This window comes from Meleagris gallopavo, chromosome 2, assembly GCF_000146605.3.
Source record: "Meleagris gallopavo isolate NT-WF06-2002-E0010 breed Aviagen turkey brand Nicholas breeding stock chromosome 2, Turkey_5.1, whole genome shotgun sequence".
In the NCBI taxonomy this organism is placed as follows: domain Eukaryota; kingdom Metazoa; phylum Chordata; class Aves; order Galliformes; family Phasianidae; genus Meleagris; species Meleagris gallopavo.
This window is the reverse complement of record NC_015012.2, coordinates 91,092,430-91,105,512: the sequence shown is the minus strand read 5'-3', so window position 1 is coordinate 91,105,512 and position 13,083 is coordinate 91,092,430. Positions and strand designations below refer to the sequence as shown.

General features: G+C 38.0%; 1 protein-coding gene across 1 annotated transcript in view; it reads left to right on the top strand.

Moving 5' to 3' along the window:
- Positions 1–12,184, top strand: part of TMEM18 (transmembrane protein 18) — a 21,547-nt gene extending 9,363 nt beyond the window's left edge. Inside the window, exons 3-7 of the mRNA XM_031552258.1 lie at positions 6,823–7,124; positions 7,356–7,476; positions 10,231–10,285; positions 11,142–11,235; positions 11,320–12,184. Of these exons, the coding sequence (XP_031408118.1) occupies positions 6,823–7,124; positions 7,356–7,476; positions 10,231–10,285; positions 11,142–11,235; positions 11,320–11,409 (662 nt within the window). The 3' untranslated portion in view covers positions 11,410–12,184. The remainder of the gene's footprint in view (positions 1–6,822; positions 7,125–7,355; positions 7,477–10,230; positions 10,286–11,141; positions 11,236–11,319) is intronic.
- Positions 12,185–13,083: the final 899 nt, after the last annotated feature.

Genomic DNA, 13,083 nt, shown 5'->3' with positions numbered 1-13,083 from the left:
AAAAAAAAAAAGAGGTATCATTCCTGTCTTCAAGAAGGGTTTCAGGTTACATAGCCTTGCTTCAGTCTGTGGGAAGGTAACAGTGTGAATAAACCTTGAAAAATATTTCCATCAATATGAGGGAAAAGAAGGTGATTGGCAGTTGTCAGCATAGGTTTTCAAAGGAGAAATCACATTGATAATCTAAGTTAACAACAGTGCAATATTATCTTCATTTTCTCTCTTACCTCTGAACAAAGTTAGCTGTCTCAACTTCTCCTTGTATGCCTTGGGCTTCAGACTCCTAATCATAGCAGAAGTCATCCATTGACTTGGTCCAAAAAGCTAGTATCTTCCTTGTCATTGGGGAGCCCCAAAATAGAGACAGTAGGCTGCAGTTTGATAAAGCCAGACTTTATTTTCAAAAAGATGCAACGGCACCATAGCCTCTAGTCCTAGGATTCTTCTGCCTAAAAGATACGGCTCTAAATTTGAAATGGGCTACCTCTTTCAAAATTCACCACTTCAGTGTGCCCTACAACTACATCTGTGACAATGTTTTTCTGCAAGTGACAATTTTAAGACTAGATCCATTCCTATGTGCTTCTTTTTCGAAATATCATGTGAGCCCACAACTCTAAAAACTGAACCTGCAAATAAAAATTCTGCCATTAGGCCTGCAGCTGTTTGATCTGCAGCTCTAAAATGTAGTCTTAGCAAAAAAGATGTTCTGTGCAATATGATTTATGCAGTTAGCAGTGATTTGGAAGTGCCAGTGCAATTTGACCTTTCTCAAAGGTTTTGCAGGCATGTGAGTAGCCTGCTAAACTTTTTTTTTTTTTCCCCCTGAATTGACTCATTATATAATTCCCTTTCTAGTGCCTTAAAGCTTACATCCAAAAATTTCTTCCTTGTACATAAATGAGGAAGCTCAAATTTCTGTCCCTGCCGCAGACACTCACAAAGATTAATGTGCAACTTTCCTTTACTCTGCTGTAGGAACTCTATGCAGGACATCTGATAGGAATGTACGTATCAGCTCAGCTGGTTTACTCTCCTAGATCAAACTCTTAACAATTTCACTGAAATTTCTGATACCTACGTGTCTTACAAAACTTATGTTCAGAACAGCATCTAAAATCTCTGCCACTATCTTCCCAATATTGCACTTTCAAGCACAGAATTGGTGTGTTATTATGGGAGACAACCTTGAATTAATATACATATAATATTACATTGCCTGTGAAGAGTGAACAAGTCAAAACATCATTACCACAGCAACTCCTCTAGCCACTGATGAAAAGATCAGTTAAGTCTAGAAACATATCTCTGTAGCTGCAGGGTAATAGCATTGTGGAATGACCCATGAATCTGTAAAACCTCAAATTGCAAAAAAATTAAAGGGGATTAACTGACCTCTGCTCAGCCCTCCTGATACAAAATGTAGTGGAGCTCCCACACATGTGCCAGAAAATTGCAATAAATGATCACTCTCAGTTTATATGCTTTTAGCACACAGATAGTAAGAACAGGCCAATAGGTACTAACACAGTATTGATGTATGTTAAATGTACAAATATTTATAGTTCTGCAATTACTGCCATATTTGAAAGTGCCCTGTATAAGTACTTACAATGTCTGTAAATTGATTGCTGTATTCTGAGATCAAACCTTAACTAATTTGAACAGTTGGCCAGAGCCATTTGGCCCAAAAGCACCATCAGAATTATGAACTGCTAAGGACGGGCAACAGACAAACACCAGAAAGTAATCACCACGCATAGCTTCAGGATCAAAAGGTGGAGATACCAGCTTTCTAGCTCTGTTTGTCTTCTCTGTTGCTGAATACTACCCAGTTTTTCCACTCTCCTCTCCTGATTCTTTAAAGAAAGACAGTGACCGTGAAGAAGCACAAGCTCTGAAGTAGATTTTATACAGAGTTTCTTAGATGAAGAGGATGAGATCCCTCAGAACAAGTATATGTCTGAGAAAATGTCTCTCTCGGTCGAAGATCCTGTTCCTTCTGCTCCCTTCTCCATGTAGCACACACTTCCTTGCATGTTAAGAACAAGAGGCAAAAGAGGCCAGGATGCCATACACTCATGACCTTAAGCAGAAAATACAATGTTAACATTAAGTTCCAGAAATACAGAAAAAATCACAATGGTTGCCCTACACATACTAAATATCTCTATGCCTTCTTGCCCTTTTATGACAATAGCCGTATTGTAACTTGAAAGCAGTGAATTATGTGCTACACACATTATAGTCATACATCAAAGAAATGTAAAAGTATTTAATTTTCAACCCATCCTGCGGAATGCCATAATGTGGTACTTCTGAGCTGAAAAAAAAAAAAAAACAAAAAAGAATCAATGCAGCAATTCTGAAAGAAGAAAGCTTCAGAGGAAGTCACAGTGAATGTGGAGTGCATAATTAAGAGCAGGATCTAATACTGGCAGGGCTGTTGTTTCTTTTTTGCTTGCAATTATGTTTGGCCTCTTCTGGTCTGGACAAAGACCCAAAAGAAGTAAAATCTGGTTATTTTTCCAGAACATAATGGGGCTTAGAAAGAATCCTGAGGAGATCTTCTGTGGGATTAGCAGAATAATTTAATAGGCAGTCATGTTGGTAGGTAGAGAACAAAAATATATTTGCATTTCAGACTGTCTGTAAGATTTGGGAATAGTAGAGGAAGAGAATTTGAAGCCTGAAGCTATTCTGCACTGAGAAAAAATCCCTGACAGAAAGTAGATGAAAGAGATTAAGTTAAGAGACTAAGACTCAAAAAAAAAAAAAAACAAAAAAACAAAAAAAAAACAAAAAAAAAACCAACAATGCAAAACATCAATTTAACTTTTAGGCTAATGCAATATTGTTTAGTGTATACAACTAAACAGTTGATTTTTTTTTCTCATTTTAAAATACAGTCATGGAATCAGAATAATTCAGGTTGGAAGGGACCTTAGAAGCTCATTCCATTCAAGGTCCATAAGGAGGCCATGTCAGGGTTTTATCCTGCTGGCTTCTGAAAAATCTCAAAGAATAAATGCCCTACAGCTACTTTGGATAACCTATTTCATTGCTTGTTTGCCCCTATGGGGAAAAAGTTTCTTCTTACATCCAGCCAAAACCTCTAGTTCAAATTTTTTGCCTACTGCATCTTATCCTCCTACCAATATACCAAAGGAGCCTGTATTCATCTCTTTCGATAATTTCCTCACAGGTGTTGGTAGGTTGCCATGAGATATCTTCTCTAGGCCAAACAAATCTACTTCTCTCAGTCTTGCACCAGGGACAAATGCTACAACTCCCTAAACATTTTGACTGCTCTCTACTGCAGTACTTCTAGTTTATCATTATCTTCCTTGTATCTGAGGTATCCAAAGCTAGAGGCAGAAGTTGCCTAATGAATGCTGAATTCCTTACTCTCCCTGATATACTGTTAATACAGCCCAGGAGACTTTTGGCATTATTTACTGCCAGGGCACACTGATGGTTTACGTTCAGTCAGGACATCCAGCTTGTACTTAGCAGTGCTGCTTCCTAGGCACTTAATCTGTTTGTATCACTGGAAAATTAAAATTGTAAAATAATGTACATCAGACTTTTAGAGATCATCCATCTCAATACCTTTTCTCAAGGTTTGATAAAGTAGCACCCATTGTCTAAACATGAAATGTACATGTGACATACCCCAAAACAATCTACAGGCAGTTTAAAAAATTATTTCAAAAGTTATCTTGACAAAACTATTACTATTACTGATTTTCAAATACATCATAGTTAATGAAAGCTGATACTACAAAAAAAAAGTAAAATTAAAGCAGATGCAAACATAATGGAAGCATTCAAAATCAAGTACTGATGACTGCAGGGGCTAGGATGGTGAAGGATTTTAGTGAAATGTGTATTAGAATGAATAAGAGACCAAGTTTCACTACAGTTGCACTGGGAATTTGAGCCAGCTTTTGAGCACAACCATGAAAATAAGGAAAATATTCGGGGCAGATAAAATGACAGCTTGGAAGTGTCTATAGCAATGATGATAATCCAGACTTCCAGGCTCAGTCTATTTTTATACTAGTCTCAAAGCTCTGAAAAGACTGCCCAAAGCAGTCTGTGCATGTGCAGCAGCCAACAAGACATTTGGAGACAGCCAGCAATGAGCAGTCGCTGGCCCCACAGCAAAACTGCAGTAAGATCTTCACAAAGCAGAGAAATTAAGTATATATGTCACTAGCCTCTACCTGTGTGCACTCCTATCTCTGCTTTGGCTGAGGGTCTGCTGAGTTGCTGCATCATTCACTTGCTTGTTCATTGTTTTCTGACAGCTTTTTTCTTCCCTAGCAGACACAGAATATATCTATTAATTCTTCCTTTTGCCCCCTGAGATAGATGCCATTTGTGTCCCTTAAAGAATCCCAGCTCTGCTCACATGCATGGGGTCACAGACAGCTGTGTTCAATTCCCCTGATGTGTGTGACTTCTGATCAGGACATCTGAGTATGTACATTGACTTACTTCATCACGCTGAAACATTTATAAACATTTTGTATTCTTTTAATTGATCATTAAAGTCAAGAAAGTTCCTAATAACTTTCTCCCACAGAACTGCCTGCTTAAATTGAGAGTGTTGTGAATTATTTCACAAGCAACAGCTTGAAATGTTTAGATAGCTCAAGACAACTCAGTACTCCGAAATGAAATCCACTTCACAATGGAACATACCCTACAAACACAGAATGTTTAATTTGTAAAAAGCTAAGAAAAAAGGTTGCAGGACATGGCTTGCTCAATACAAGGACATCAGAAATTGATATTCCATTTTTCAAAGACACTTTAAAATATGGATCTTACAATGAAACTTTATTCTCTTAAGGCAGAAACTACAGATGAAAACTATCCACTAATTCTAAGACTCATTAAATAAAAAATGGAGCATTTCCTGTATTGGTAAAGAACTTGTATATCTCTTTTCCATTCCTTTGAAGCTTCTCAACAGCAAGCGTAAGAAGACGCATCCAAGTAGTGTTTAACAGAGTGCTATAGAATCTGCTAGAAAATACCTAAGGCTGAGCACTTAAATTTGGGTTTCCTTACCTTTTTTTTTTTTCCCCAACATTTTGTTTTTCTTCACCTTATATATAAACTTAAGATAAATATGTGATTTTCAATCCCTTCTTATGGAAAACAAATGAAGATTTTCATTCACTAAAAGGGGAAAAATGCTTTAATCAACCCACTTTGGGGAGGATTTTTTATCCAATCTGCTTGAATAATATAGTAGCGTGGTTAGAAGAGGCTGAGTTTTACATACCACTTGATCAAACTACTTATAATGAAAAAAACAGACATATTTATATATTACCATTGCACTGTATACATTTCCTTCTACAGTACTTTTTAAAAAAATTAGGATGTAAACATAGCATACTGGCTCTGCAAAATGCTGCAGAAGGCAAAATATACGGATGTTTACTTATAAAATAGCAGTGTGCATTTGTTAATTCTTTAGTACATTAATTTCATATTTCACATTTCATTCTCTGCTGAAAATATCTGAGGCTTAACCTATATTACATCAAAGTGCTGGTTATACTTGCATATCTGCTACCACCTTGTGACGAAAAGCTTTATTGTAGAAGGAACTCCTATTTCACTATTAAAAAGACAGAAACAAAAAACTTATACTCTTGTTACTTTGGCTTACAGTAAAAGCTACATAAATTTTTTAATACAGTGCATTATAGCCCCAATAAGCCATTGACAGTCCATCCACTCACCTTGTCTGTTGCATAGACTCACCACTGGCCAGTATATTTTGCTCATAAAGCAGCTTCATTCATTTAAGTGAAATGAACCATCATGATTACTCTAGTCAATTTCTGAGCAATCAAAAGCTGATTCCACTTTGCAAAAATCCCAAACTATTTATTACACTAATCATAAAATTTATCAAATGACAAGTCAATTTCTTCTGGGGCTGTTTCCCTATCCAAAATATGGGATTTTTTTTCACAGTTTTAAAATTTAGATGAAATCATTAGTAGAAATGATAGCCTTTTTACTACTCTGCCTAATTTTATAGTGCCTTAAGTAATTCCCTTGATTTGCTTCCAGATACAGCTGTTGTTGAGAAAAAGAATACCAAAAACCTAAAGCAAAAGGGAGAAACAGCCTCAGTGTCAGCTATCTCACACTACACTACCGACGTGTGAGTTAAAAGAAACTAGTTCACAGTGTTGGCATGTATTTGGCTAAGTAGTAGAGTAAGTGAGAATAGTGTTAGTAGTATTTACTTGAGCAAGCACTTCTAAACACTCCAGGGGAAAAATAATAATAATAATTAAAAAAAAAAACCACCAAATTTCAGATCTGGCAAATCAGAACCACAGAAAACAAAGCAAAATAAATAAATAAATAGATAGATAAATAGATAAACAATGAAAACAGAGTGTGTAGCAATGGTAGGATAGCATTAAGATTTGTAAGGTCTGGTGAGAAGCCAATGAATCTGAGCGTGAAATCCCCAAAAGCAATAGGTCCCTCACAGTCCTGCGAGCATTTAGTGAAAGGAGTTGTTAACACTCTTGATGTCTTATTCCTTTTAAATTGTGTAATAAGATTATTAAAATACACATATTCTTTGCTTTTGGCAAAGAAGTAGCACTCTTCATGTGACTGAAGTTACTGCGTGGAGTTGATCAGTTTTTTTGTTGTTTTTGTTTTTGGTCCCTCTTACTAACACTAACTTCTTAACTTCAGGCTGAAACACTAAACACCAGAGCTTCTGACAGTCTGCTGAAGTACTATTTCTAAGGACTACCACTTTACACACAGAACCAGAAGAGGCAGTACCTTATGCAGACCACCCGCCGGAGAAGCTACCTGAGCTCAGAGCAGCCACCTTTCTATCCCTCCCACTTAAAAACGTAGGCACCATTTTCCCGCCCCATGAGGCACCTCCCTTCCAAGCCAGCGCCGCAGGGCGGGGATTCAGCCGCTACAGGTTCTCGCGAGAAGATGGTTCGCTGGCTATTTGGGCGTCTTCTCGCGAGGCTTCGGCTGTGCTAAGGTGGAGTGTTGCTGTCGCCATGGAGCAGCAGCTGCACAGTCCTCCCGGGCTATCCACTATTCTAGCGGTGAGGAGCCGTCCGCGGGAGGGAAGGGGAGAAGGCACCGATCTGTGCGTGTAACGGGAGCCTTCTTTTCTTTTGGGGGAGGACTACTCGCGCTGGGTGCTCGGTCACGCAGGCGAGCGCGCTCCGTGACAGAACTGGGTTTTGGTTGCAGTGCGGGAGGCGGCAGGGCGCTCGTCACGGCTGGGGTCGCGTCTCATGGGGTCGCCGCATCTCCTTTCTCTTTCTCCACAGAAGACGGACTGGGCAGAGCCCTGGCTGCTGGGGCTGGCGGGTTTCCACGTCCTGTGTTTTCTCCTGACCTGCTTCTCTTTCCAACACTACCGGGTGCAAATAGGGCACTTTCTGTGCATGGGTGAGTAGCGCATCCGTGCTTTCGTGAACTCCTTAGGGTTGGTTTTCTTGTTTAGCAAAGAGGTTTGTAACTGATAAAGTGAGTACGAAGTATTTATCTTGTGGCATTGTGTGTGTCTGTACATTATGTACTTAACTGTTTCAGAGCAGCTGTAAGCTATATAGGTACTTAGCTGACGAAACTGCAGAAACTGGAGACTTGAAACTTTATTTGTAGTGATTGGAGGGGTAGGTGAAGTACGGATAAGTTTGTGCATGGTTAGTGCTGTGTGTTTCACAGCAGCCTAGGAAACTGTTGTTGCAGACAAAAAAATGAAAAACAGACAGAAGCGGTTTCCTGCTCTGCAGTATCTAATGCTGCAGTTTGGTCAATATGGTCAGCTTTCAGATGGATTCATTTCTGGAACAGGGTGCTGCCAGCTGTGGCAGTGGTGTGACAGAGCAAGACTTTACAGAGGCCATTTTTTAAATTAAATTTCAGTCTGGAGAAGAGGAGGCTTAAGGGAGACCTTACTGCTCTCTATAAGTACCTGAAGGGAGGTTGTAGTGAGCTGGGGGTTGGCCTCTTCTCTCGTGAAACTGGTGATAGGACTAGAGTGAATGGCTTCAAGTTATGCCAGGGGAGATTTGTTAGGAAATACTACTTCTCTGACAGAGTGGTCAGGCACTGGAATGGGCTGCCTAGGGAGGTGGTGAGTCACCAACCCTGGAGATGTTCAAGGCATATTTGGATTTTGTATCGAGGGACATGGTTTAGTGAGAGCTATTGGTGATAGGTGGATGGTTGGACTGGATGATCTTGAAGATCTTTTCCAACCTTGGTGATTCTGTGAATTAAGATAGCACGGATTTGAGTTAAATCTATATTTTACAAGCAAACCCTTGTATGCTTTATGGGAACCTCTTGCCATGGGTTGGGTTTTCCTGTTTGTATTTTTTGTTGTTATTTTTATCCAGTACCTCAGTTGTAACGTGTTCCTACAGTAGTGGAGGTAGGATAAACAATTCAGATGGGTTTGCGGTCAGTGCTTGAAGGCTATGTTGACTGTTAAAAATGCCACTTAACTAATCAAATTGGTGGAAGAATCATAGCTTCAATAAAACTTCTGATACATAACTCAGCTAAAGCCAAAGTTTCGATAATAGAAATTTCCTCCAAAAGGTAATCTACAAATCAGTAATTTTTGTACATCACTTTGAACTGCAGAGTTTACAGCGTTCCGCAGAGGGCCAAATCAAAATGCCCTGCTTATGACACATCAGGATGGAAAGTTCCCAAAGAAAATACAGGATTTTCTTTCTTAACTTCATTACTAGACATACAGAGTTGCCACAGCATCCTAGGTCTATTTACCTCAGACTATCTAAAGTATTCCCAGTGTTAATAATACTAGCTTGAATGCCCAAGTTCTAAGTGCGCTTGAAATACATTGGAACTGATAATTACTGGCTTTTTAATCCAGATGTGATTGACATATGATTGTTGTTAACGAGAAGAGTGGATAAAATTACTCACATTAGGTCCCGATCAGTTTGTATTTGAAAAACTGTACTACTTTTCATATGTCTTGCAATAAAAATAACTTTGTATTGCAGGTAGGCAGACATAACTAAAAATATATATTAAATAGTCACATTGATTTACCTTGGCAGCTGTGCAGCTATACAGGTGTTTATATTGTGAAGTGCCATGCTGAGAGAATCCAGCTGATGGCAAAAACAAGACAGCGCATTCATTGTCATGGCACTCCTTGTATCACCAAGCTGGCTGTTCAGTCACATTGTGCAGATCATCTCTAAAGTCACTGAATCTGATTTTTTGCTGATTTTTTTTTTTTGGTGGATAAGAAATGATACAGAGATAAACTTAATATTTTGTGATTCTATTGCTTTCCTGCTGAACTTGTGATTGCACTGGATTGTCTTACTGTTTTGGTATTTTTCCACTGCGTGTATTTGTTGAGTAAGAATATATCAGCTTGCTGCATCAGAATATTCTGCTGTACAACTGTTGAAAATCTGCTAGTATTTTAAGATTCAGGCAATACAGCAGAAGGAAGAGTTTGGTGTAACTTCATAAATGTACTTAAGTGTTTGCTATATAAGTTAGGATACTAATCCTTGAGACAAAAGAGTGCACTAGAGCATGATACCATACAAATGTGCAGAAGATCTTCCTTATAGTAAGGGTGACAGAGCACTGGAACATTTTGCCTTGAAGGGTAGAGGAGTCTCCTTCTATGGAGATATTCAAGACCCATCTGGATGCCTATCTGTGTGATCTATTGTAGGGTAGCTGCAGGGGGATTGGACTCAGTGATCTCTTGAGGTCCCTTCCAACCCCCATGATTCTTTGATATCTGAATTTCATACCAGTTATAGGGAAGCTTTGACATCTCTTTTTACAGACATAACTTAAAAGCAGTCACAGAAAAGATTGTTGAAAAAAATGTGGTTTTTTTTTAATTGATAGTTTATTTTCTGAGCTCTTGTAAGCTCAGGTAAGTAAGATTTTTTGTTTGTTTGTTTTTTGTCTGTAATGTATTTTTTTTTCTCTTGTTAGTAATTATATGGGATGTTAATTCAGATCTGCTTTTGTTCAGTTAAATAGTGAATGTGTAGTTTTAGCTTCTGCATATCAACAAATTGTACTGTATGGTATGTGTGTATATATATGTATCTCATACATAAGGCAGAACTGATGGCAGATTGTTTTCAAAGAGATATTGAATCTAATACTTTTTTTTTTGTACAGTTTGCTTAGTGTACTGTGCTGAATATATAAATGAATTAGCAGCCATGAACTGGAGGTAAATGTTTTTAACTTCACATTTAAAAGCATGTTCTTCTAAAATGTTTTTTTCATACCATTCCCCAAAAAGCCTTTAACCTAAAAGAAAGCCACTTAGCAGTAGAGTGGGATGGCAGAGAGTCTGTTGCATGGATACAAAACTTTTAGAAAGCCAGAATGGTACAGGTAAAAGAGCAGGTGGGATGCGAGCTTTGGGTTTTTTTTTCTTGGTTGGGTGTGTGGTGATGGGTTGTTTGGTTGGTTGGTTTTGGTAGCTGTGAAAGTTTAACAAGCTGAAGTTAAGAACTACTTCTCAAAAACATTGGCGCTATTTTATATATTTATCTATGTATATAAAAGTCATTAAAATTTGTCTTTTTTCTAAACCTGTGCATGAGACGTAAATCAGTGGCTTATTTTCATAAGAACTGAAACATTTTCCCAATGTAGCTGAAAATTATATGGTTAGCAATGAAGTTTATCTACTGAAGTACTGTAAATCTGTTCTTTTCTTATCTAAATTACAACCTCACTACATTTAGTAACTACTTAGTTACCTCTTCTAATATGAATAATTAAAATGAATGTCTAAGAAAGTAATTTAAAAGACTTCAGAATTTCTGAGGCACAAAAATATCTGCCTGTTTATATAGTCACAGTATGTTATCTTATCTGTGGTTGTTATATGGGGTCTTGAGCCTTAAAGAAACCTTATACAGTCTTTTTCTTCAAGCTTCATGCAGTAGAATGCAGACATTTGTTTGGGGAATCCCAAGAAGTAGGATTGTCTGTATATTATCCACGTTGAATAGTTATTGTGAAGTATAATGTTCTGTGAATCTTGCTGAAAGATTTCTTTATTTCTCTTCTTTCAGGATGTTTTCTAAATACCAGTACTTCGATTCAAGAGGAATGTTTATTTCACTTGTATTTTCAGCACCTCTACTGGTGAATACTATCATAATTGTGGTGCGTATTTATATGAATACGTCTTAAGATGGTAATTGAATGTATATGGATGGATTTAAGTGTAATGGTTTACCTATTTTTCAGGTCAACTGGGTTTACAGAACTTTAAATGTAATGACTGAACTGAAGACACTACAGCAGAGAATTAAAGCAGAAAAAGATAAGAAGAAGTGAAAGTGTCCAATACTTTTCCATTTTTAATTTTCATAATACTTGTCCAGATAATCAGTCCTTCTGTATGTTTATCGAGAAGCAGCAATTTTTTGTCTGATATCTGGGACTTGTGGCTATGGACAGTGAGGAAAGGAAGTGCCCATAGTACATCTGATCTTCTTAATGAAATTGAGAAAACTGTGCTCACCAGGTCTTCGTATACTTCAATGCGAGTTAATTCTTTTACCATGACCAAGTCCGTTAATAGCATTGAGAAAGAACTTTCCAGTTTCCATTTGCCTGTATCTTTTTTTTTTTTTTTTCCCCCTACGAAAAACTGTGTTGAATTGTCTTTATCAAGTACCTAGTCTTCTGTTAATTTATGCCAATGGGAGTTATGTTGTGAATTCAAGTAAATGGAAGAATTGCATTCAGAATACCTCAGGAATCCATGCTTCTGTGAAGCATTTCACTTCTTTATAAACCATGTTTCATACTTCCTTTATATATTTTATGTCAGTGGATAGTTCTGATACAGTAGCATTTTATAAAACAAAATATCCACAGTATCTTAGGTTAATTTGAATTTTTTTAAATCTTTCTGTATCTCATACAAGATTTCACCAAAACAGTAATTTTCATTTTATTTGTGTAAGTAATTCAAATCGTGATTTTAATGCTGTTGTATAAATACCATTTCTTAAAACTGGATGAAGTTTTGATAATCTTTCCCTTATTTGAAGAAAAGAATGGAAAGGGAAAAACATTAAAATATTATACATTATTTTGTTCATAATTTTTTGCAGTTGTTTTACACTTGACTTTTTTTAATAAATTACTGAAATGGAACAAAAAAGACTGATAAAAAGGAAGACGATATCAGTTCTGCTCGGGGTAACCTTGTTTTCTTGCATTAAGGAAAGTGGGAGCAGGGAGGTATAAAAGAAGGGGAATTAATATAGTAGAAGAGAGCCCATACATTTTTAGTGAAGGCTTTGTGCGAAGAGCTAAGCTCTTGTCTAAAATGATAGAATCACGGAATGGTTTGCATTGGAAGAGACCTTTGAGATCATCTAGTACCATCCCCTGCTATAGGCAGGAACAACTCCCACTAGATCAGATTGCTTGAAGCCCCATCCAGCCTGGCCTTGAATGCTTCCACAATCTCACTGGGTAACCTCTTCTGGAGTCTCACCACCCTCACAGTAAAGAATTTCTTCCAAATATCTCATCTAAATGTAACCTCTTCCAGTTTAAAATCATTTTCCCTCATCCTGTTCCTACCTGCCCTTGTAAAAAGTCCCTCCCTAGCTTTCCTATAGGCCCTCTTGAGGTACTGGAAGGCTGCTATAAGGTCTCCTCAGAGCCTTCTCTAGACTGAAAAGCCCCAGCTCTCTCAGCCTGTCCTTTTAAGGGAGGTGCTGCAGCCCTCTGATTATCTTTGTGGCCCTCCTTTGGAGCTGCTCCAACAGCTTGAAGTCCTTCTTGTGTTGTGGACCCTAGAACTGGACACAGTACTCCTGGTCTCATGAGAGCAGAACAAAGGGGCAGAGTCACCTCCTTCAACCTGGGGTCATGCTGCTTTTGATGCAATCCAGGATGCAGTTGGCCTTCTGGGCTGCAAGTGCACATTACCAGCTCATGTTGAATCTTTATCAACCATCACCCCCTACTCCTCCTCAAGGCTGCTTTCAA